At 43.8% G+C, this 26077-nt stretch overlaps 1 protein-coding gene across 5 annotated transcripts in view; it reads right to left on the minus strand.

Moving 5' to 3' along the window:
- LOC126471445 (sarcolemmal membrane-associated protein) overlaps window positions 1–26077 on the minus strand; it is a 354795-nt gene that overhangs the window by 264547 nt on the left and 64171 nt on the right. For all 5 annotated transcript variants that reach the window (XR_007586307.1, XM_050099624.1, XM_050099625.1 and 2 more), the window contains 2 exons: window positions 17849–17977; window positions 1336–1473 (listed from right to left, as the gene is read on the minus strand). Coding sequence is in view for 4 of the 5 variants with exons in the window: in XM_050099624.1 (XP_049955581.1) it covers window positions 1336–1473; window positions 17849–17977 (267 nt within the window). In the remaining variant the exon portion in view is untranslated. The remainder of the gene's footprint in view (window positions 1–1335; window positions 1474–17848; window positions 17978–26077) is intronic.

The following is a 26077-nucleotide window of genomic DNA, read 5'->3' on the forward strand; positions in this document are numbered from 1 at the left end:
AAATTTAAGTACTTAAGAGAGACAGCCAACAAGTAAGCAAAATGGTATCGACTACAGTGTTGTATGGTGATCGATATTTTAAGTATGTGCAAATATGCCTCATGCAATATAGACAGAACATTATAATGTCTGAAATAAGCCAAAAAAACACAACACAAAAATTAACACTTTTCTGAAAACGATAACTTTTGATTATACTAGGTGTTTCATCTATTTCTTTATTTCGTACAAATCTGAATAAAGTGTAGAGAAGTAGACCAACTATCAGTTCATAGTGGTAACAATGCATATGGACAATATTTTTCTTTAGATGCACGGGAACAATCAGAGTTTGGGAAAGTGAGATACAGTACGTGCAGATTAAAGATTAGAAGCTCATTATAAGGTGTAATCAAATTGCTCACTTGGTAGTATATTGCTCACAGAATACAAAGAACTCAATTAGGACCTTAGAGCACGCACAGTTGTCACTTTATGAGTAAGGTTCATTGTTTCATTTGGATGTGTGATACATAATATGTTTTCTCCTATTAATTTGTTCTGTTTAATGTGCACAAAGTACTTAAGTCAAATTAATAAAACATCACAACATTTGCCTAAAAGTTTCTGAGAAACACTCTAAAAAATCATGAGCAGATGCTGTCCCAGAATTTATAATCCTAAGTAGCAGATTTTAAGCAGTTGTAGCTTCCCTCGCAGTTAAAAGATTCAAGTAGATAATTGCACTTATAGCAAAATAGTATTCTTCCTGTCACTGTCACCTAATGATAAAATTCTTTGTTTGTGTACTATGTCACAAAGCTGCAAACTTTTCCATTAAAAACAACCAACATTTTGGATTTCACACAGGTCTTCTTTATCTCTTTCATGATGTGTTACCGAAAACCATCTGGATTAAGCTATTGTTCAGTTTATGTACATTAGCAGCAAGTCATTTTGTGTTGAAGTAAGAACGAATAAATGAAAATGCCTGACAAGGTAGCACACAATGCCTTTGCACATCCAGAAACATTGCTATTACCATGAGGATACCTCACTGGATCATGTTATCAAACACTGATAAATTTTATCAACATACAAAGCATTTACAATGAAATACAAAGTGGCTACAGCAGGACAATCAACACACAAATCATCTAGTGTTTTTGCCCACATATATCTTCAGAAATATTCAGAATACTATATTTTAATGACTGAAAGCCTTAAATAAACATAAACTTGTATGATGTATAATGCACATACTTAGTTTTATTATGTCCTTACATTTATTGCAGTAAATATTTATTTTCTGAATAAAATGTCATCACTGGAGATGTAAGCAAAACAAACAAATACCTTTCCATTTTCATACCACAACAGCGCATGATTTCTGGACAACACTTTGCAATCAAAGATTGCATTGTTTTGGGCTGCGCGGGCTCTTGCAACTGATCGACCAATTTTCACTGGCTGGTCAAGAACCAGCGAGCGTTCCTGCAACAGTTCACTGCCATTAACTCTACAGCTGAAATATGAAAAAATACAAGTGCACTTACAGGAAGATAGAATGTGATAAGAAGAGTAGGCATGTAACCTTGCAAGTAGAAGGCCAAGGTGAAAAAGAGTGGGAGCAGCCCACAAACAGAAAGGAGACTGTTGCTTTGTTTGGATGAACAAGGAGAACATGCTGTAAGGAGGATTATCAAATGTAATTCTGTGACAAGACTACTCCATCACAGAAAATTATTATAAAGACCAGTGATTCAAACATTGTAATGTCAGAAATAAATAGTTTGTCATGTGAAAAAAAGAAGCCTGGCGGAGAATGGAGTGTGAACAATGCATGTGGAGCAAGTATGAAGTCAGAAATTTTTTTACGAAGGTTGAAAAAAACACACTATGAATATACATAAATGTCCAATTCTGGGAATTCGCTGCTGAATGTCTCTCATTAAAAACACACACTCACAGGATGTCTGTCACTAGGAATATTAGCAATATCTTTCCATCTTTCCACTCTACACTGAAAGGGGCCCACACACACACACACACACACACACACACACACACACACACACACACACACACACACACAGAGAGAGAGAGAGAGAGAGAGAGAGAACTAAGTTCTCATTTCACATTATGAATTATTATTGACAGCTGTAGATACAATATGAGGATTGAGGGTTGCTCTGTTGATGCAAATTTATAATCCATATATTTTCATGTTATTTCACAAATAACCTTGATCCCTAATTTGTTATTAACTCTATTAAATGTGAGAAAATACCCAATGTCTGATGCAGTATAAGCTGTTATTACCATTTTCTACTATGTCTCCATTCATCATGACACTCTTCTGTGAACCAAGTGTGTTCTTTGGGGAAAAAAAGCACATGTTCCAAACAAGGGGAACCACTATGCAGGGTGAATGAGGAGGAAAGGTACATGATCTGAGGAATGACAGTATTTGTTGGTTGGTTGGATGATTAAAGGAATCAAACTACTGGAACTACTGGTCATCAGTCCAGTTTTCCTCAAACACAGAGGTCTACATGACTGTAGATCAGAGATGGCCTATTGTGCAAAACCCAGAGGAAGAAAACTCCAAGGCTTACTAAAGGTCAACAAAGGCTAGATAAGGGACAAAAAAGAATAAAGGGGAAATACAGGAAAAAAGTAGGCAAGATGCCCTGTCTAAGAAGTCGCCAGAAGGCCCTGAGACCAGAATGCAATGAGGAAACATACTTCCCCCATCCCCAGTCACCACAGGTATACCACTCAGAAATTGCCTAGGAAAGACTACCATCACATACAGGGCAAGAAAAACACAGACATAAGATGAACAAGTCAAACACACCATGTGAGAGGATGGGAAGAAGAGTAAAAGAACAGATAGGGTGAGGGCCAGGGTGGACCACCAAGCCCTGACAGCCGCAGCCTGGTCTGGGCAGAGGAGGCAACAGAGTTTTCTGCCAATCCCTCAATGCATCGATACGGGTAAGTGGAGCCCCCTTAAAGCAAGTGGTGAAAGTCCCCTTCATGAATAAAATGCAAAACTACGTCAGCCACTGTGAAATTGTGTCCTAATACCAGGGGTAGTGAATCATGGAGATCAAGAGTCTGCTGCAGGGTGGTCAGTTTGGGACAGTTCAGCAAAATGTAGACCACAGTCCCGTCCTTCAAGAGGCCTGCTTGAAGGACCTCCACAGATTTGTTGTCACCTTTATCACCCAAAGTTTGTTGGTTAAGCCAGAGTGGGCCATTCTAGATTCCTAAAACTTCATGGCGTAATACAGATCGGAGGACTGCTACCGAAATACTGATCTCAAGAGTCGGTTCACTGGTAGCCAGTTTGGCTAGGCTATCATCAAATTCATTCCCTGGGATCCCAAGGTGGCCCAGGGTCCAGAAGAAGGTCACTGAGCATCCCTATTGTTCAAGGGCACACGGGGGATCCCGGATAGCCACAAACAAAGGATGGTGAAGGTAAAGGAGTCACTGTGGATGAGAAAGGACTCCCAGTGCAGAAACGGATATGCTCAAGAGCATGAGAGATGGCTACCAACTCCGCAGAGAAAGCACTACAGCCATCCAAAAAGGAGCACAGTTCAGTACATCCCATATGGGTATAAGAAAAGCCTATGTCATCAGCAATCACCAATCCATCAGTTTAGCCTTTTCCTGAACCCAGAGATGTGCAAAGGTGGGGAAAAATTGGTGGTGGAGGGCCTCAGGTGAACCGAGTCTTTTGAACCTTGTGATGAATCAAGAAAAAGCTGTGGCCGAGATATGCACCATGGAGGTGTACATGAGTGGGCCCAGAGGAGAGGTGGTAGAGGAAATAGCTGGAGTTTTAGGGAGGAGTGACTGAATGTAGATTGTGATCATAACCCCTGATCTGGGCCACCATTGCAGGAAATTGACTTCCATGCTTGGAAAGAGGAGACGGTACTTTGGGTGCTTAAGGGAGTTGTAAACGTGTCTAGAATAACTGAAAAGCTGTTGTTGGTACCACCTGATCTGCAACAGACAGACCCCATCCTCTACGATTAAGCTGTTTACAGGGCTACTTCAAAAGGCTCCTGTCGCAAGTCGAACCCCACAGTGGTGAATCAGATCCAGTAACCGTAACGCTGAGGGGTGATGCCAAACCGTTTGCCAGACTCCCATAATCAAGACAAGACTGTATCAGGGCTTTGTAAAGCTGCAGAAGTGTAGTGAGATCTTCACCACAGCTGTTGTTACTCAGGCAGTGAAGTGTATTGCAGTGTAGCTATGCCACTTTTCACTTAAGCTGGCGAAGGTGGGGAATCCTTGTCAATGAGCGTGAAAGACTAGTTCTCGAAAGCGGTAAGTCTCCACCACATTGAGTAGTTAGTCGTCGAGGTAAAGTTCTGGTTGTGGGTGAATGGTACAACATCAACAGAAGTGCATGATTTGAGTCTTGGTGGCTGAAAACTGAAAACCGTGGGTGAGGGACCATGCCTGCACCTTTTGTATGGCACCTTGCATTCGATGTACAGCGATACCCACACTAGAGAATGAATAGTAGAGGCAAAAGTCATCAGCATACAAGGAGGGCGACACTGAGGACCCAACAGCTGCTACTAGACCATTTATGGCAACTAGAAAGAGAGGGACGCTCAGTAAAGAGCCCAGCAGTCACCCAAGCTCTTGGATATGGGGGTACTGTGGGAAGCACTAATTTTCAAACCTGGAATGTACGGTGCAACAGGAAGTTCTGGATAAAAATTGGGAGTGGACCCCAGATACCTCGCTTGCGTAAGGTAGTGATGATTTGGTGTCGCCACATGGTGTCATAAGACTTCTCCAGGTCGATGAAGATGGTTATAAGGTGTTAATGTTGGGCAAAAGCTGTTCAGATGGCAGACTCCAGGTAAACCAAATCATCAGTAGTGGAAAGGCCTTGGCGAGAACTGCTCTAGGACAGAGCCAGAAGATGCAAAGACTCAAGGAGGCAACACAGCCATCAGTTCACCATGTGTTCAAGCAACTTACAGAGAACTTTGGTGAGGCTTATTGAGTGATAACTGTCCATCTCTAGAGGATGCTTACCTGTTTTCAGCGCTGGGACAATGATGCTTTCTTGCCACTGTGGTGCGAACTCGCCCTAGCTCCAGATGCGGTTAATGATGACAAGGATATTATATTGAAAATGCACCAGTAGGTGCTTGATCATTTGGTTGTGGATGTGGTCTGGCTCTGGGTCTGTATCAGGCTTGGTTCAAATGGCTCTGAGCACTATGCGACTTAACTTCTGAGGTCATCAGTCGCCTAGAACTTAGAACTAATTACACCTAACTAACCTAAGGACATCACACACATCCATGCTCGAGGCAGGATTTGAACCTGCGACCGTAGCAGTCACTCGGCTCCAGACTGTAGTGCCTAGAACCACATGGCCACTCCGGCCGGCCTGTATCGGGGCAGTGGGCGAGGACACTGAAGAATTCCCACTCACTAAATGGGGCATTATATGCCTATAGGCAGCATGTTGTACAAGATAATTGCTTCCATTCCACCCACTGTGCAAAATGTTTGGCAATGGTGTTTGGGTCAGTGTAGACAGTGTCATTTAAGGTAATAGCAGATACACTTGTACGGGTTGTTATCTGTAGAGACATCTGATCTTACCCCAAACCTGTGAAGGAGAGGTATGTGTTCCGATGGTTGAAACATACCATTCCCAGCATTCATGCTTCCGTTGTTTTATTGGGTGGTGGGCCCAAGTATTGAGCCACTTAAAGGCAATGAGGTACTGCATCGATGGGTGCCACTTATGGCATTGGAGAGCCCGCCTATGATCTCTAATAGCCTCTGCAATTTCTGAGGACCACCAAGGTACTGTCTTCCGTTAGGGACCCAAGGAACAGAGGATTGCTAAATCTACTGCTGGAAGACGGGTTGTAGTTGTATTCTTGACTGCCTCATTAATACATCCATGCGGCAGAGAGCAAAGGGTGACAGCAGAGGCGAAAACACACCACCCATCAGTGTTGAGAGCCAATCTGGGTAGGCATCTGGGGCATGATGCTGAGGGAAGGACAGGAGAATCACGAAGTGGTCACTAACACACAGGTCATTGTGGATTCTCCGGTGGGTAGATTGGATAAGACGAGGGCTGCAAATGGAAAGGTCAATGGCTGAGAAAGTTCTGTGCACCACATTGGTGTGTGGGGTACAAGTATTCAAGAGATAAAGATCCAGCTGAGCCAGGCAAAGGTCACCAAAGGAAAGGGGGCGGGGGGCTGGGAAACCAATGCAAACAATATGTCCAGAGACACTTCAACAACGGGAGGAAGATAAACATTGCAGATGGTAATATCCTGAAACGATCTTACCCAAACAGCCACAGCCTCCACGAGTGTATTGAGAGAGCACAAATTTGCTGTAGTGTCCAGAACATACGTGCAAACTTCTCCCAATAGGGTCATTCCATGTCAATTCAAGCATTCTGAGAAAATGCTCCAGCTGATAGTCTCAGATTTGGCTGAAATTTAGCACACCAATGCTACAAAGTGTGGAACACTCATGTATAAAATTTTAAGTTCCCCTGCCAATTAGTTCCAGAATTATGGCTTGCGAAAGAAGGTGGCGTGACCCGGAAATTGCAACCCGCATCTGGCAATTTTCCTTCAGATCCAACTTCAGGTCTTAATAACTTTGGAACTATTCCGCACAGCCCAGTGAAATTCTTACAACCCAGTAACATCCATTTAGAGAGCACACTCCATGAATCAAAACACCAACAACATATTTCTGAGGGAAATGTGATTAAAAAATGTAATACGTTAAAAGGTACATATTGTAGGTAACAACTATGCCAAATATAATTCACTCAAAAAGGGTATAAATTTTTTTGTGGTACGCTTAATGTGGCCTCAACACACACAGAACTCATCATGCCCATATCAGTCACACAAACAGAGTTACATGCACATGAAAATACAAAAATTTGAAAAATTACCTGAAAAACATGGATTTTCTAAGTGTGGCAGCACAAAAGGGACAAGTGATATCCGAGCCAAATTTCAAACACTGCATAAGCAGGCCATACTATAATATGTGGCAAAATTTCAACTTGTGATTGCAAGGCATCTGTGTATGATAAAAGTTGACAGAGATGTATTTGGTTATGTTTCTTTTAACATGATTTAGCAAGTAATAGTGATGATGCACACAGCTCGTTTCAGATAAAGCTGCAGCAATTTTTGGGAACCATTAGGCAACAGAATAATGGTAGTTTTCAGGGACAGAATGAGTCATTGTTAGGCAGGAACAACAATGGAAACAAGCAACAATTACAGGTTATTCATGTTTTTAAGATTCTAGTTCAGACTGGTCAGTACTGTTGTGGAAAGTCAGTATGGAGGCAGAAGAGTGTACTAGTGGTGCTTTTGTTCAAACAAGTTGCAGTATTGGTAGAGCACAGGCATCTGAATGTCATAACACAACATATAGAACAAAATGTGGCATTCGCTTTGTACTGTATGATCTGGATGAATCTGACCAAGATTTGTTGCTATGGAGATCCGGGATACACCCTGTGGGCACAAGAAGTACAGTTCCAGGAAACTTTAGTGTTTGTTATCATCATATGAAAATGTTTCTGGATAAGTATTCTTTCCTACAAAGTTGTTTTGATCCATTTCGGATTCATAAGAAGACAGTGAAGTGTAGCCTCAGAAAAACTGATATAAAATCAGTATTTAAAGTGAATCAGTGCATGGGACTTAACATGAAACCAGGACAAAATTTATGTTCCAGGTGTGTTACACTGCTAAAAAATGAATATTCTGATAATTTACATGACAGTGACAAAGAGTATCAGCCACCTACAACCACAGCAGATGAGCAATTAAATACTTCAGTGACTGCTCTTGGTTTGTCTCCTATGAGGACACACAAAGTTGGGAAAAGAGACAGGCCCAGCTACGGTAGAAGAAAACTACAAGAAGCTCAAATGGAATTAAAACACAAAATAACTGACACACTAATAGTGGAAGAGGAAGAACTATTTGCTCCAAAGGGACAGGAATCATACCAGAAATGCTCTGATTTGGACAAAATTGCGCACGATTTAAAAGAAAAATGTGCCATATCCACACGCCAGTAAAAAGTAGCTATTCTTATCCTTGCACCTTCCTGCTGGTCAATTGACTACACTGCAAAGGAATTCAATGTTTCTAGATATATGGTAAAGCAAGCTAGGAAAATAAAAGCAACCCAAGGAGTGCTTCCACAACTTCAGCAGACTCAGGGTAAGAAATTGAGGTGCTAGTGTCAGAGTTTTATGAAAATAATGACATAAGCCAAATAATACCTGGAAAAAAAGATTATGTAACGGTGAAAATGGGAAATGTACATGTACAGATGCATAAAAAAATGCTGCTACGCAACATATCAGAACTATATGTAGAACTCAAGGAAAAGTATCCCAATACCAAAGTACGTTTATCATCTTTTTTCAATCTTTGATCAATTTTTTTTTTTTTTTTTTTTTTTTTTTTTTGTGGTTTTAGGGTGCACAACTACAATGGTCATTAGCGCCCAGACTAAGTTAGGAATGCACTGTGAGGCACAAGGTTAAAACAGCAACTAAATGGGACAATATTATAAAAGACAAAGACAGGATTAAAAAAAATAAAAAACAGCATAATCAAATGTCCTTAGACAGGTTTGTCAAGTTGATAAAACGAAGAACGCGAGCAGCTGCTCCTGGGTCATCCGCTAAAAGGGCATCCAGAGTACATGGCGGGCCAAGATCAAGACGCAGTGTATTAAAATCCGGACAGGACATTAAAATGTGGCGGACCGTCAGCAATTGCAAAAACAGCGCCGGCGCAGCCATTAGCAGATGGCGATGGCTTAAATGGGCAGTGTCCAATTCGCAACCGGGCCAAAACGACCTCCTCCCGCCGAGAAGGGCGGGAGGAGGACGTCCAAGCCGCGGGAAGAGGTTTCAAGGCCCGAAGCTTGTTGTCCGTAAGTGCAGCCCAATCGGCATGCCACAGTGATAAAATGCGCCGACAAATGACCCTGCTACAATCTGATGAAGGGACCCAACAAGAAGCTGTCCGAGGCTGGAGGACCGCAGCCTTGGCCGTGTCATCTGCAGCTTCGTTCCCAGGGATACCAACATGGCCAGGACCCCCCATAAAGCTAACCGGAGAACTGTCGTCCACCAGCTGCTGAAGAGAGCGTTGGATCCGGTGCACGAAAGGGTGAACCGGATACGGATCACTGAGGCTCTGGATGGCGCTCAGGGAATCGGAGCAGATGACATAAGCAGAATGTCGGTGGCAGCAGATGTAAAGAACAGCCTGGTAGAGGGCAAAGAGCTCAGCTGTGAAGACCGAACAATGGCCATGGAGCTGGTATTTGTAATTTTGTGCCCCGACAATAAAAGAACACCCAAACCCGTCATTGGTCTTAGAGCCATCTGTATAAATGAAGGTCATATTAATGAACTTCAAACGAAGTTCGACAAAACGGGAGTGGTATACCAAACTGCGGGTAACCTACTTCGGGAGCGAGCTGAGGTCAAGGTGAACGCAGACCTGAGCCTGGAGCCAAGTCGGCGTGTGGCTCTCGCCCACTCGAAAGGTTGCAGGGAGTGAAAAATCAAGGTGTTGAAGGAGGCGACGAAAGCGAACTCCAGGGGGTAACAGGGCAGAGACATACAACCCGTATTGACGGTCGAGAGAGTCGTCAAAAAAGGAACGATAAGACGGGCGGTCGGGCATTGACAGTAGCCGACAGGCATACCAACAAAGCAGTATATCACGCCGGTAGGTGAGTGGCAATTCACCGGCTTCAGCATGAAGACTCTCGACGGGACTAGTATAAAACGCTCCGATCGCAAGACGTAAACCCCGATGTTGTAAGGAGTTGAGGCGGCGTAAGATGGACAGCCGTGCACAGGAGTATACGAAGCTCCCATAATCCAGCTTCGAGCGGACGATCGACCGATATAGGCGAAGTAGGACGGTTCGATCCGCTCCCCACGACATACCACTGAGAACACGGAGGACATTTAGAGAAAGGGTACAACAGGCAGCCAAATATGATATGTGGAGACCAGCTAAGATTCCTGTCAAATGTAAGACGGAAAATTTTTGTTGTCTCCACAAATGGGAGAGCAACAGGACTGAGTCGTAAGGACGGTGGGAGAAACAATTTGTAGTGCCAGAAGTTAATACAGACCGTCTTCTCAGCAGAAAAATGGAAGCCATTGGCGACACTCTAGGAGTAAAGACGGTCAAGAGAATGCTGAAGACAGCGCTCCAGGAAACATGTACGCTGCGTGCTGCAATAGATGGTAAAATCGTCCACGAAAAGGGAGCCTGATACATCAGCTGGGAGGCAATCCATTATTGGATTGATCGCTATGGCGAAGAGAGCGACGCTCAAAACTGAGCCCTGTGGCACCCCATTCTCCTGGCGAAAGGTGTCTGACAGGACAGAACCCACATGTAACCTGAACTGTCGATCCATTAAAAAGGAATGAATAAAAAGAGGGAGGCGACCGCGAAGGCCCCATGTATGCATGGTGCGGAGAATGCCCACCCTCCAACAGGTGTCGTAAGCCTTCTCCAAATCAAAGAACACAGCCGCAGTTGGGCGCTTCCGCAAGAAGTTATTCATAATGAAGGTCGACAAGGTAACCAGATGGTCAACAGCAGAGCGGCGCCTACGAAATCCACATTGTACATTGGTAAGTAGGCGTCGAGATTTGAGCAGCCAAACTGAACGAGAGTTAACCATTCGCTCCATCACCTTACAGACACAGCTGGTAAGCGAGATGGGTCGATAACTGGAAGGCAAGTGCTTGTCCTTCCCCGGCTTAGGAATCGGTACAACAATAGACTCGCGCCAGCATGCGGGAACATGTCCCTCAATCCAGATGCGATTATAAGTACGAAGAAGGAAACCTTTACCCGCAGGAGAAAGGTTCTTCCGCATCTGAATATGAATAGAATCAGGCCCTGGAGCGGAGGACCGTGACCGGGCAAGTGCATTTTCGAGTTCCCGCATGGTGAATGGGGCATTATAACTTTCACGATTCGAGGAGCGGAAGTTAGGTGGCCTAGCCTCCTCTGCCTGTTTTCGGGAGAGGAAGGCAGAGTGGTAATGAGCGGAGCTCAAAACCTCTGCGAAAAAGCGACTGAAGGCATTGGAGACATCCTCATGGGCCACAAGGACGTCATTTATGACCGTCAATCCAGAAACTGGTGAGTGGATCTTAGTGCCGGAGGCGCAGGCTACCCCAGACAACAGAAGGAGTAAAACTGTTGAAGGTGCTTGTGAAAGCAGCCCAGCTGGCTTTCTTGCTTTCTTTAATAATACGACGACATTGCGCACGTAATCGTTTATAATTGATACAATTCGCCACTGTAGAGTGGCGTTTAAAGGTGCATAAAGCACGTCGACGAGCACGTAAAGCGTCTCTACATGCTGCGGTCCACCAGGGGACCGGTACACGACGTAGAGAAGAAGTAGTGTGAGGGATGGAATATTCAGCAGCAGCGAGAATGACTCCCGTGACGTATGCGACCTGACTATCGCAGCTTGTGAAGGTTTGATCCTGAAAGGTCGCCCTGGAAGATAAGAACCCCCAGTTTGCTTTGGAGATGTTCCAACTAGTTCAGCACGGAGAGGGGGTATGATGCAGAAGATGGATAACACACGGGAAGTGGTCGCTCGAAAATGTATCAGAAAGTGCATACCACTCAAACTGGCGTGCAAGTTGGGTAGTACATATAGAGAGGTCTAAATGGGAATAGGTGTGAGTCGTGTCCGAAAGAAAAGTAGGGCACCAGTATTGAGGCAGACAAGATTGAGCTGGTTGAAAAGGTCTGCTAACAGGGAGCCCCTCGGGCGGGATGCTGGAGAGCCCCAAAGGGGATGGTGGGCATTGAAGTCTGCAGTTAACAAAAATGGTGCAGGTAGCTGAGCAATAATTTGCATCATGTCTGCCCTGGTAACGGCAGACAACGATGGAGTGTAAACGGTACAAATGGAAAATGTAAAAGTGGGGAGAATAATTTGGATGGCAACTGAATGCAGGCCGGTGTGCAATGTGATGGGATCGTAGTAAATATCATCCTGGACTAGCAACATAACCCCTCCATGAGCCGGAATACCTGCCACAGGGGGTAGCTCAAAACGCACAGAGGTGTAGTGTGCCAAGGCAATTTGATCGCATGGGCGTAGCTTCGTTTCCTGGATGGCTACGACGAGCGGACGGTGCAAGCGGAGCAGCAACTTTAAGCCCTCTTGGTTGGAGCGAATGCTGCGAATATTCCAGTGAATAAGTGCCATCGTGAGAAGAAAAGGAAGATGAAAGAAGGGGTCACCTCGAAAGCCGCTGAGGGCCGGGCTTCGAACGAACACTGCCGCCGCTATCAGTAGGCAGACAGTCATCATCCATTGGTTCTATACGTTCATCGGCCATCTTGTTAAGATGGCCGGGAGGGGGAGCTTCCTCCGCCGGTGAACGGCCAGATGTTCGACTACCAGCGGTGCAGCCAGGCGAAACGGATGACGGCCTGGGGCGGCAACCGCTGGGTGGCGCAGGAGAAGAAATGCGCCGTGGCGGAGAAGGAGAACTGTGCTTTCTATGAGCCTTCTTGGAAAGTCATTTGGTGGAAGTACTGGTCGATGGCTGGGAGTTCGAGGTACGTAGGAAGTCTGCACGGGACGGTTCCTTCTTGAAGGCCCGTGCATCTGACTTCTGGGTCTTCGTCTTGGCAGAAGCTGATGAAGGTGCTTGTGTCCGAGGGGTGACGGGAGGAAGAGGAGACATCGACCGTGTGATCTTAGCACTAGCCGAACGGACGCCCGTAGTGCTGAAGGTCAGATCGCATGTCCGCGTCGCCACCTCCCTGGTAGTTCGAGGAGAGGCGAGGACAGTATTGTATTTCCCCGCTGGGAGCAGCGTGGGCTTCCTACTAGCAAATAGCTTGCGAGCAGCTCAGGTGGACACTTTCTCTTTGACCCGAATTTCCTGTATACAGCGTTCTTCCTTGTAGATGGGACAGTCGCGGGAAGACGCTGCATGGTCACCCCGACAGTTCACACAACGGCGAGGCGGAGGTGGACAGTCACCCTCATGGGCATCCCTGCCACAAGTGACACATTTAGCCGCATTGGAACAAGACTGGCGAGTGTGATTAAATCGCTGACACTGGTAGCAGTGCGTAGGTGTCGGGGCATAGGGGCGAACAGAAATAACCTCGTAGCCTGCTTTGATGCGCGATGGCGGCTGAACCCTATCAAAGGTCTAGAAAAGTGTCCGGGTTGGTGCAAGGTCATTGATGACCTTTTTCATGACCCTTTGGACAGCTGTCATGCCCTGCTCAGCGAGGAAAGACTGAATCTCCTCGTCAGTCAATCCGTCAAGTGATCTAGTATATACCACACCACGAGACGAATTCAAAGTGCGTTGAGCCTCCACCCGGACAGGGAACATGTACAGGAGTGTGGCCCGAAGCAGTTTTTGTGCCTGAAAGGCGCTCTCAGTTTCTAGTAACAAGGTACCATTATGCAACCTGGTACAAGACTTGACAGATCTGGCTATGGCATCTACGCCCTTCTGGGTAACGATAGGGTTGACAGAGGAAAAATCCTTTCCATCCTCAGATCGAGAAACTACGAGGAACTGTGGGGCAAGCGGTAGTACTTTTGTCACTGGTGGCTGGTCAAGTTTCCGTTTTTGGGCAGAAGTTGAGAGAGAAGAAGAGAAATCCATTGCGGAGGAATCCCCCATGATTGCCAGCGTCTCCGATGGCACGCTCCTTCCTTGTGGGGACCCTCTCAGAGGGCACTCCCACCTGAAGTGAATGTTTACACCTCAGGTCACACCTCCCGAGGAACGGACGGAGGGACCAATCGGCATGGTCGAAAGGTGTCAGCTGGCCTTTACCAGGGGGTACGTGCGTGCCTTACTTGTCTACCCAGGGTGGGGAATTACGCGTTACCCCGTCACCGGCTATGCGTGCGAACGCGTGGGTCGGCCTTTAGGCATGCACAGGGAGGAAGGAAGAAGAGGAAGAAGAAGGGAGACAGGGAGAGAAAGGACAGACTGTCTCAAACGCCGAGGCAGAGACCACAGAAGGCAAGGAGAAGAAGGCAAGGGAAAGAGTAAGTAAGACAGTGAGATGGAGAAGAACAAAGAAAGGAACCAATCAAAGGAAGGAAGAAACCGGAAGAAGTGAAAAACCAAAATGACCGCAAATATAGGTCGTGGAAACGTCCACCTCCGGACGAAGGCGCTAACTACCCCCTTGGGGGGGGGGGGGGGCTCCTTTTAGTCACCTCTTACGACAGGCAGGAATACCTCGGGCCTATTCTAACCCCCGGACCCGCAGGGGGGTCGTTCAAAATGGGTTGTGCCTGTAAGTGCAAGGGGCACACACAATGTTTGTGTATGTGAGACCCATCAAAATGCTAAGCTGATGTTTGCTGCTATAAAGGATTCTGGTCTGGATTACAAATGTGCAACGAAGCTGCTAGTGTGTGACATCAGTTCCTACCAGTGCATGATACACATGTGTGAAAAGTGTCCTGGTAAGGCAAATCGTGCAGAACACATGAGTAACAAACTGTATGGGGAACTCCTTATGGATGACGATGAACTTGTTTCTTATAAACAATGGACACACATGGATCGCACAAGTCTTGAAACAAAGCGAAGTACAGTGGAAGATTTTGTTGAAATGTGTTGTCAAAAAACGGACAAACTGACCACACACAGCTTCACAGCAACAGCACAATCGGCTTATCTCCAGTTTTGTAAGGATAATTTGAAAAAAGATGAAATTACAGTAATACTAGACTTTTCTGAAAATTATGCATTTATAGTTCAAGATGCCACCCGAAGATATCATTGAGACAACAGTCAAGCAACTCTCCAGCCATTTGCGATTTACTATAGAGGTGAATCAGGTGATGGGTGTGTCATGATCCTGTACGTTTTTAGTTACTGTTTAATTCATGATGCCATTGCAGTTCATGCCCACATTCACACTATCATGGCATATGTGAAAAACAAGCTGCCTCACATACATTTTATGAAATACTTCAGTGATGGGGCAGCTAGTCAGTACAAAAACTGTAAAAATCTCAAATTTATACATGCATTACCACAATTTTCAGACTCACGCAGAATGGAATTTTTTCACAGCAAGTCATGGTAAAAATGTATGTGATGGTATTGGTGCTACCATTAAGTGCACGGCATGACAAGCTAGTCTGCAGCACCCTACAGAAGGTCACATTCTAACACCTCTTCAATTATTTACCTGGGTACAGACTAATATCTCTGGCATACAATCATTCTATTTTTTGAAAGAAGAGGTGAAATCAGCCGAAGAGTTGCTAAAAAGCAGACTACAACACATTAAACCTGTTGGAGAGACAAGGAGCCATAATCACTTCTCTCCAGCGGACTCTGACAATGTGCAGATGAGCAGACTGTCCGGTTATAACTATAGGTTCATGCACAACATGTGTCTTCACAGTGTGTCTGACTCAGGATTCAGAAGCAAAAGCAGCAACATACAACCAGGTTGCTATGTTATTGCTGTTTATGATGACAAACAGTACTTAGGATGTGTTGCAGAGTGCTGTGAAGCAGAAGGTGATGTATTTGTGAACTCCATGGCACCAGTAGGACCAGCAAGATAATTTCATTGGCCACGTTTGGCAGACAGGTGTTTGATTCCTTTTGAACATATTCTTATCACAGTTCCAGTTCCTACCACAGTGTTAGGAAGACAGTACAATTTGCCACTCAATGTTCAGAGTACAGTAGCTAAAGTGTGGGAGAACTTCTGTTCGAAGTACAATTGACTGGTTTTTAGCAGTTAAGGTGCAATAAACATTAATGATAGGTTGTGTTAAGATGTCTATATGTTGTTGCTTGGTGATTAAACAGTTGTGGGAGAGGATAAGAAGAGGCAGAACAGTTTGCGATATGTTTTTACAAAATTGTGTTGTGGAACAATGGCCACATCACCAAATACATCTGTCAACTTCCATTGTACACAAATGTCTTGCAGTAACACGCTGAAATTTTGAGATATATATCATTATGGTCTACTTATGCAGTGTGTGAAATTTGGCTTGGATACCACTTGTCCCTTTTGTGCCACCACACTTTGAACATCCATGTTTTTCAGGTAATTTTTCAAATTTTTGTATTTTCATGTGCATGTAACTCAGTTTTTGTGACTGATATGGGCATGAGGAGTTCTGTGTGTGTTTAGGCCACATTAAGCTTACCACAAAAAATTTTATACCCTTTTTGAGTGAATTATATTTGGCATAGAGGGCACCTACAATATGTACCTTTTAACATATTACATTTTTTTAATCACATTTTGGAATTTTTTATTTTCCCTCAGAAATATGTTGTTGGTGTTTTGATTCATGGAGTGTGTTCTGTAAATGGATGTTACTGGGTTGTAAAAATTTCACTGGACCTTGTGGAATAGTTCCAAAGTTATTAAGACCTGAAGTTGGGTCTGAAGATAGATTGCCAGATGCGGGTTGCAATTTCCGGGTCATGCCACCTTCTTTCACAAGTCATAATTCTGGAACTAATTAGCAGGGGAAACTAATACTTTGTACATGAGTGTTCCACACATGATAGAATTAGTGTACTGAATTTCAGTCAAATCTGAGACTATGAGCTGGAGCCCCTGGTTGAACTGACATGGAATGACCCAATACTATGTCATAGGTAGCACAATTCTTATAATATCCCCAGTATCCACGAAGGGCTGGGGTCCGCACAGCTGGAAACCAAGTCTCCTGAAGTGCAATGCAGAAGGCAGAGGATATGCTTAAAAGATTTTGTAGGTTAGCCTGGTCAAGCAAAAGAACTGCTATGATTCCACTGCAGAATAATGTTGTTGAAGCACTGTGAGGCCATTAAGGGACTAAAGAGGCAGGTTACGGCCAAGGGCCACCTGCTGTCACTGGTTGAGGAGTTATCGCATCAATATACAAAAGATCTGGGTTCCATTGTGTGGTGCCAGCTGGGGCCTTAGGGGCCAGCAGAATCTCTGCCTCGGCCACAGGAGTGGAACAGGTGGGATCTAGTGGCATGGGGCCAATGGAATGTACTCCTCCTTGTAGGACACTTTCTTGTCTTTCCTCTCCTTAGATGATTTTGATGATGGTGAGGGCTTCTCTGATTAAGTTTTAGGGTAAAGATGATGATCACGAAGCCCTGTGGCCATCAGCCTGTGGCTCCTTCAGCCTGTGGCTGGTGTCCAGTTAAACAACAGCAGAAACCTTGGAAGTAAGGGTCCCAACGGATCCCTTCTGCCAAGAGAAGCCAGAGGAAGGTGATTCATCTCCAGCTGGGAGATGAGTACCAATGTCCCTGGTGGGTGCGAAGCTGTCAATCCCAAAGTAGGTGTTGGGGGTATAGGGCATATGCCAAAATGATTTTCTTTGTTCAGAATCACTAATACTATCACCCCTCAAAGCATGTCCTGCTCCTCCTGACTCACCCTGTCTTTAGCTATGTGAACAAGATTGGAAAAAAAACATTTGTTTCTGATCGTCACATTTCACTCATCACTACAATCAATGAATGGTATATGGTCTTTAAGAAGAATCACATGAACTAATGATGTCAGATTGACAAAGATTGGGACAAAGCCAGATCAAAATTGATGCCAAAATTATACGTTTTCTTAAAAATTAACATCATATTTATATACATTTAAATTCTACAATTAACCGATTTTGGGACATAAAAAAGTCCTAAAGGAAGAAAGAACCTAATTTCTGCTAGAGATTTGACATACATTATTATACACTGACATACCTGGAATGGATGAGAATTTGGCCTACAGATCAGAACAGCCCGTGCAGCCATTTTAGGAGGAGTCGTTATGATATCCCGGCTATTTGGGTAGGGCCCCACATTTTGCATCCAACCAGTAACTATCACCATCTAAGAGGAAAGAATGAAATACATTGCTTCACACTAATAACCATTTTAACTTAAAAAGTAAAAATAAATTTAAAACACACACACACGCACGCACGCACACGGGGGGAAGGGGGGGAGGGGGGAGGGGGAGGAGGGGGGCTAGGGGGGAGAGTGGGTGGTGGTGGGGGGGCTAGGGGGGGGAGAGGTGGCGCGGGGAGAGGTGGCGCGGGGAGAGGTGGCGCGGGGAGAGGTGGCGCGGGGAGAGGTGGCGCGGGGAGAGGTGGCGCGGGGAGAGGTGGCGCGGGGAGAGGTGGCGCGGGGAGAGGTGGCGCGGGGAGAGGTGGCGCGGGGAGAGGTGGCGCGGGGAGAGGTGGCGCGGGGAGAGGTGGCGCGGGGAGAGGGCGGGCGGGGAGAGGGCGGGCGGGGAGAGGGCGGGCGGGGAGAGGGCGGGCGGGGAGAGGGCGGGCGGGGAGAGGGCGGGCGGGGAGAGGGCGGGCGGGGAGAGGGCGGGCGGGGAGAGGGCGGGCGGGGAGAGGGCGGGCGGGGAGAGGGCGGGCGGGGAGAGGGCGGGCGGGGAGAGGGCGGGCGGGGAGAGGGCGGGCGGGGAGAGGGCGGGCGGGGAGAGGGGAGAATCACCAGTGGTGTTCGCCTATTTGTTTGATAGGAGTGGTCATTTTAGTTTACATATCGGAGATAAAAATTACAAGCACTGTCATTTCCATCAACTGCAGTTTTTGGTACCTGATCTGTGAAAGTGGAAGTTGTGAGGGACTGCCCTTTCCCAAAAGGCAAAATGTAGTAATAGAATAAGGAACTTTTAATGATAATAGCATTTATTAATGACCAAAGCTAATGCACAGTAGTAGTTCTTCATAACTAGTTATGTAGTAACAAGCAGTATTTAACTTTAATTATTACTAAAAACCACCTCAGCCATGTAATTACAGTTATTGTGCTATGACTGATTTGGTTCTTAGAATGGCCTCAGATTGCCTGCAGTTAAGTGAAGACTAAACCTACAGCATCTTAACAATAAAATAAGAAACTCACACTAACAGTCTTATACTGAATTCTCACCGAGTTGTGCGAAAATAATAGTATACATGTGCTGGCTTTCATATGTAATGTTAAAGACCAAATCCAGAAATGATCATCACGATTGTGTCAACTGCCTGGCGAGCACCTTTTTACTTTATCCTTTGTTTTACTTCTAAATTTATTTATTTATTTGTTTATCACGTTCCATGGGACTAAGCAAGGCTGAGCTGCTTTGTCATGGAATGAGTCAGTACATAGTTAATTCTTTCTAATCATCTAATCAGGATCCTGTAATTAATAATACATGAAAAAAAAGAGTACAGAAATAAACAACAGATTACAGGAAAGTTCTCAACTACTGGAAGAAACTCCTGTACAGAATAGGAATGTGCCACAAGGAAACCTTTCATCTTAGGTTTCCACATTCAATTCACTCAATTTTATCAGTTCTCCTTGAAGCCTATTGAAAATGAAACCCACTGAACAGAACACACTTTTCCACATGACACTTGTTTTGTTCACTAAACAAATGTTGACGTTTCTTCTGAAAGGCTGATTATTGTCAACAACACAGCCCATGATGTAATATACAGGCTGTTAGGGGTACAGATGCAGATACTGTGATCATTGGTACCTAATTTGTACCCACTTCAGTGTGTTAGTTTTTTTCCTATGCATATAACTAGAGGTCTGCGCAGATGCGGATATCCGCAGATATCCGCGGTATTTATTACTTGGCGGATAAAATCGCGACCGGCGCGGATATCCGCGGGTCATCTGCCCAGTACATATGTTGCAATGTTAGTTGAAAACTTCAAGTCTGATGACATTCTTGGAATCTTGCAGGGCCCAGGTAGAGTAGATGTGTGTTGTCCTCAGCCCCTGGCTGTACCCAAGAGACCTGCGCCCAATCCGTTTGAAGACAGCTGCGACGGAAAAACTTATCAATCTTGTCGGCAAAGACATTTTACCATTCGAAGTTGCATGTGGATCTGGGTTTCTTGAGACGGCACGGTTTCTTATTGATGTGGGGGCCAAGTACGGTGCAGTGAGTGCTAAGGAACTGCTACCTCATCCAACCACCATATCCGGAAATTTGAAGGAAACGACCGACCTACATCTACATCATTACTCTGCAATTCACATTTAAGTGCTTGGCAGAGGGTTCATCGAACCACAATCATACTGTCTCTCTACCATTCCACTCCTGAACAGTGCGCGGGAAAAACGAACACCTAAACCTTTCTGTTCGAGTTCTGATTTTTGATGATCATTCCTACCTATGTAGGTTGGGCTCAACAAAATATTTTCGCATTCGGAAGAGGAAGTTGGTGACTGAAATTTCGTAAATAGATCTCACCGCGACGAAAAACATCTTTGCTTTAATGACTTCCATCCCAACTCGCGTATCATATCTGCTACACTCTCTCCCCTATTATGTGATAATACAAAACGAGCTGCCCTTTTTTGCACCCTTTTGATGTCCTCCTCCAATCCCACCTGGTAAGGATCCCACACCGCACAGCAATATTCTAACAGAGGACGAACGAGTGTAGTGTAAGCTGTCTCTTTAGTGGATTTGTTGTATCTTCTAAGTGTCCTGCCAATGAAACGCAACCTTTGGCTCGCCTTCCCCACAATATTATCTATGTGGTCTTTCCAACTGAAGTTGTTCGTAATTTTAACACCCAGGTACTTAGTTGAATTGACAGCCTTGAGAATTGTACTATTTATCGATTAATCGAATACCAACGGATTACTTTTGGAACTCATGTGGATCACCTCACACTTTTCATTATTTAGCGTCAACTGCCACCTGCCACACCATACAGAAATCTTTTCTAAATCGCTTTGCAACTGATACTGGTCTTCGGATGACCTTACTAGACGGTAAATTACAGCATCATCTGCGAACAACCTAAGAGAACTGCTCAGATTGTCACCCAGGTCATTTATATAGATCAGGAACAGCAGAGGTCCCAGGATGCTTCCCTGGGGAACACCTGATATCACTTCAATTTTACTCGATGATTTGCCATCTTACTACGAACTGCGACCTTCCTGACAGGAAATCACGAATCCAGTCGCACAACTGTGACGATACCCCATAGGCCCGCAGCTTGATTAGAAGTCGCTTGTGAGGAATGGTGTCAAAAGCTTTCCGGAAATCTAGAAATACGGAATCAACTTGAGATCCCCTGTCGATAGTGGCCATTACTTCGTGCGAATAAAGAGCTAGCTGCGTTGCACAAGAACGATGTTTTCTGAAACCATGCTGATTACGTATTAATAGATCGTTCCCTTCGATGTGATTCATAATGTTTCAATACAAAATATGCTCCAAAACCCTACTGCAAACCAACGTCAATGATATAGGTCTGTAGTTCGATGGATTATTTCTACTACCCTTCTTAAACACTGGTGCGACCTGCGCAATTTTCCAATCTGTAGGTACAGATATATCGGTGAGCGAGCGGTTGTATATGATTGCTAAGTAAGGAGCTATTGTATCAGCGTAATCTGAAAGGAACCTAATCGGTATACAATCTGGACCTGAAGACTTGCCCGTATCAAGCGATTTGAGTTGCTTCGCAACCCCTAAGGTATCTACTTCTAAGAAACTCATGCTAGCAGCTGTTCGTGTTTCAAATTCTGGAATATTCCATTCGTCTTTCCTTGTGAAGGAATTTCAGAAAACTGCGTTCAATAACTCCACTTTAGCGGCACAGTCGTCGGTAATAGTACCATCGGCACTGCGCAGCGAAGGTATTGACTGCGTCCTGCCGCTTGTGTACTTTACATACGACCAGAATTTCTTCACATTTCCTAGCAAATTTCGAGACAATGTTTCGTTGTGGAAACAATTAAAGGCACCTCGCATTGAAGTCCGTGCCGAATTTCGCACGTCTGTAAATTTTAGCCAATCTTCGGGATTTCGCGTTCTTCTAAACTTCGCATGCTTTTTCCGTTGCCTCTGCAACAGCGTTCGGACCTGTTTTGTGTACCATGGGGGATAAGTTCCATCTCTTACCAGTTTATGAGGTATGAATCTCTCAATTGCTGTTGCTACTATATCTTTGAATTTGAGCCATTTGCATAGTCAGTTCGGAAGGAATGGAGACTGTCTCTTAGGAAGGCTTCTAGTGACACTTTATCAGTTGTGATGCTCTCTATTAGCTCTGGATTGTTTGTGGCTAAGAGGTCAAGTGTGTTTTCGCAACCATTTACAATTTGCGTGGGTTCGTGGACTAACTGCTCGAAATAATTTTCAGGGAAAGCATTTAGGACAATCTCGGAAGATGTTTTCTGCCTACTACTGGTTTTGAACAAGTATTTTGCCAACAAATCGAGGGAAGGTTGAAGTCCCCACCAACTATAACAGTATGAGTGGGGTATTTATTTGTTACAAGACTCAAATTGTCTCTGAACTGTTCAGCAACTATATCATCGGAGTCTGGGGGCTGGTAAAAGGAGCCAATTATTAACTTAGTTCGGCTGTTAAGTATAACCTCCACCCATCCAAATTCGCACAGAGTATCTACTTCGACTTCACTAAAAGATAAACTACTACTGACAGACACAAACACTCCACCACAAATTCTGCCTAATCTATCTCTTCTGAACACCGTCTGAGACTTCGTAAAAATTTCTGCAGAACTTATTTCAGGCTTTTGCGTGAAACTGTCTCCGCAGAAGTGAAGAATATATTGAGAGATATAGGTCGAGCACTAACTGCCGATTTATGGACTAATTCGTACCGTAAAATAAACTATATGGGAGTGACTGCACATTATGTTAATTATGGAGAAATGAAATTTGAGGATTGAGTGTTGTGCACCAGAAATTTTGAGAGAGATTAAAAAAACAGGAGACAACATTACACTTGAATTAATTAAGATACCACGGTCGTTCGATTTATTCAGTGCTGTGAATAACATAGTGTTCGTTACGGATAGAGGTCCCAATATTGTGGCAGCACTTCAGCAATACAAGAGGCTCTAGTGCCCAGCACACATCCTTAATACTGTGCTGGAGCACATGACTCGAGGAGACGCAAATGATGAGAAGAGTGACGTGCAGCGACTAATAAATTCCTGTCGAGCTATCACAACTTTCTTTAAAAGATCTGGTCTTCAGAATCGCCTTCAGAAGTCATTGAAAGGAGATATAGACACATGATGGAACAGTAAATTGGATATGTTCAGGTCTATTAATTCACAATGGTTTGAAGTTCTGTCAATTTTGTCAGAGAAAAATCAAGATAATTTGATTGATTCTATAGACAAGAGGATGTTGGAAGATATAATAACCTTTCTGACACCATGTAAAATAGTTTCTTGTGATCTCTAAGCCTCCAAAACCCCTACGCTTTATTTGTGTGTGTTGTGGAAGTTAAATTTTATCTTCTTCCTTGAAAACAAATGATTGCGATAGCCCATTTCTGATAGATTTAAAGAGTACAGCCAAATCTATTTTAATCACCAAATGGGGCATAACAGTAACCCATAAACTTGCAACGTTTTTGAATCCAAAATATAAAAACCTAAAATTCTTAGCACTGCCGAAAAAGATGAAGTTGTAAAGGAAGCGAAAAATTATGTTGCGAGAAATTGTCCACAGTTAAAAGATAAGGAGGAAACAACATCTGGACTTCCTGCAAAAAAAAAAAAAAACAGAAGTCTGACGTACTTTTTAATGAATTTGAAGATTCCTCAGAAGATGAATCGACGAGAGATCTTGACTTTGCGTCAGATGAAATTCTCAGATATACGAATGATAAAGTCCAATTTTCGGAAGGCATCGACCTGACAGCTTGGTGGCATGAACGTGAAAACGTCTATCCGCGTCTTTCCAAACTCGCATACTTCGTGCACTGCATTCCAGCGCCCAGCAAACCATCTGAGAGAAGCTTTTCTACTGCGGAACAAATAATGCAGGACCAACGCACGTCTTTGAAGCCACAGACGATTGATGACATCATGTTCCTGCACAGTAATCTTCCAAAGTAAAAAGGTACTTGTATAGCTTCTCTTACTTCACTGTATTTTTTGGGCTTATCTGAATTAGTTACAATATTTTTTTCATTTGATTCTTTCTTTTACAGAATTTGAATCAGAAGCAAGCAAAGACGAAAATATTTAATCTGAAACCTGTGAGTTTTTATTGAAATATTTATAGTAGAATTTCCTCGACATATTGATAGTGTTTTTACTATTCACAACAAGAACATTTAAGTAGCATTAGGTAAAAGAAGGAAATATTTAACAAGCAATTTGGTTTGTTGTAATTTTCATATTAAAGAGCTCAATTTTAAGTTTTTACTCTTCGCAACCAGAACATTCAACAGCTAACTCATATTTAAGTAGGTAATGATGATTTCATAAAAGCCTACCTAAATTTTGGCATGCACTACAGTAACATTTGCAGCCGCCGAGCATTATCGCTCTTTGTGAACAGTGAAACAGCCCGGCCGGAGCGGTGGCACGGCAGGCCTTGTAATTAATTACAAGTGGGACATCAAACTACAGCTCACGACCACCAACATGCTGTGACTGCGATAGCCCGTTAAAGATTATTCTGATCACATTGAGAACTTACAAAATATTCAGATCATCCGAAATAATAATGTGTCTTTTAATTTACCAGCCAATTAGTAAAGATAAGGGATGAAGTTCGTAACAAAATTGAACATTTTAACTGTAACTTGGTATTGCTTAACACGGAACAGTGCCAAATATTTGAAGTTACGGGGCAGTGGTTTTTATATAGACATCTTGAAATCGTTTGCAGTTCCATTAAACACTGAAAAAAAAATTATTTTTTAACATTGAAAGTATTAACTGCGAAATGTACTGCAAATTTTGTCTTAGTAATTTAGACCAATGTTGAGGATGTTTTAAAGTGTGAAAAACTTTGTTTAGTTGAGAATGAAACAGACATTTCATTTACTGCTAGGTCTTAATTCGATAAATCAGCCAAAAGGTGAGGTTCGAGATTTAAATCCTATTTTTAGCTAAAGCTAAATGGAATCCTAATTTCTATAACCACTGATTTTGTTGTCACTCTTTGGAAGACGAGTTATTTCTTCCAGACAACGTCAATTATTGCAGGCAGTTTAGCTTTTTCACAGGTGTGCCAGCACTTTGCAGTGTAGGCTTAATACTGTAAATATTTTCACCTGGAAATGACGAGGACTGAAAGCGTAAGCTATAATATAGCCATCAGCTGACATGAATGGGTTCAAAATTTGACACATCCAAGCAGTGAGTACAAAAAAACTGTCGGTAAATGATGCAATGTGCTAGTAACAGTTTAAAACCATTGTCATTTTCAGCTGCCTTGGCACAAGAGCAGCGAAATATAATTGTTTCTATATACGTATTTTCATCATTTAATACTATTACATTTAATTTTATTTTTTTAAATAGCGTTTCCAATCTCACGAGATCTGAGCCGCTACTGTGTGTGCTCCACAGTGCCATTGCTTTCCTGTTTGGAATGGTCTGCTTTACAGTAGGTATAGAGCATTTCCCGTGATTTAAGAAGTGAAAAGTTGTTAAGTTGTCGCAGAAATGGCACCCTAACAATAACTATGTCATTACATACCATAATTCTAAGGACTACTGTCTATTACTATTAATTACTCATTCAAAACTTAAATATATGCGAATGCGGATAAGGAACTTGCGGATGCGGATTAATTGCTGCAGATGCGGTTGTGGATTAGGACCATGCGGATGCGGTGCGGATTGCACTTTTCTTATCCGCGCAGACCTCTACATATAACAGTCTTCCTGTGAACAAGTCACATAATTTGCTACCTGATGTTTTCTGCACAGTTGGACCAGCACCACTATGTGGACTCCACCTATCAGTACAGAGTAACTGTTTTGCATCCATGCATCCAAACTTCAACACCTGACCTGCTGGTCAGGGGAAAACAAGCATCAGCAGCTTGGTCCAGCCATATGTACTTGGAGGTACTAACCAACCTAAAAACGTGCTACTCCTAACAGGTATAATTCTCAGTCGGAAAACGAAGTAAATACTGAAGTAATGTTAACACGGTACACTGTCTTCAGC

The sequence above is a fragment of the Schistocerca serialis genome, chromosome 3 (assembly GCF_023864345.2).
Source record: "Schistocerca serialis cubense isolate TAMUIC-IGC-003099 chromosome 3, iqSchSeri2.2, whole genome shotgun sequence".
Lineage (NCBI taxonomy): Eukaryota > Metazoa > Arthropoda > Insecta > Orthoptera > Acrididae > Schistocerca > Schistocerca serialis.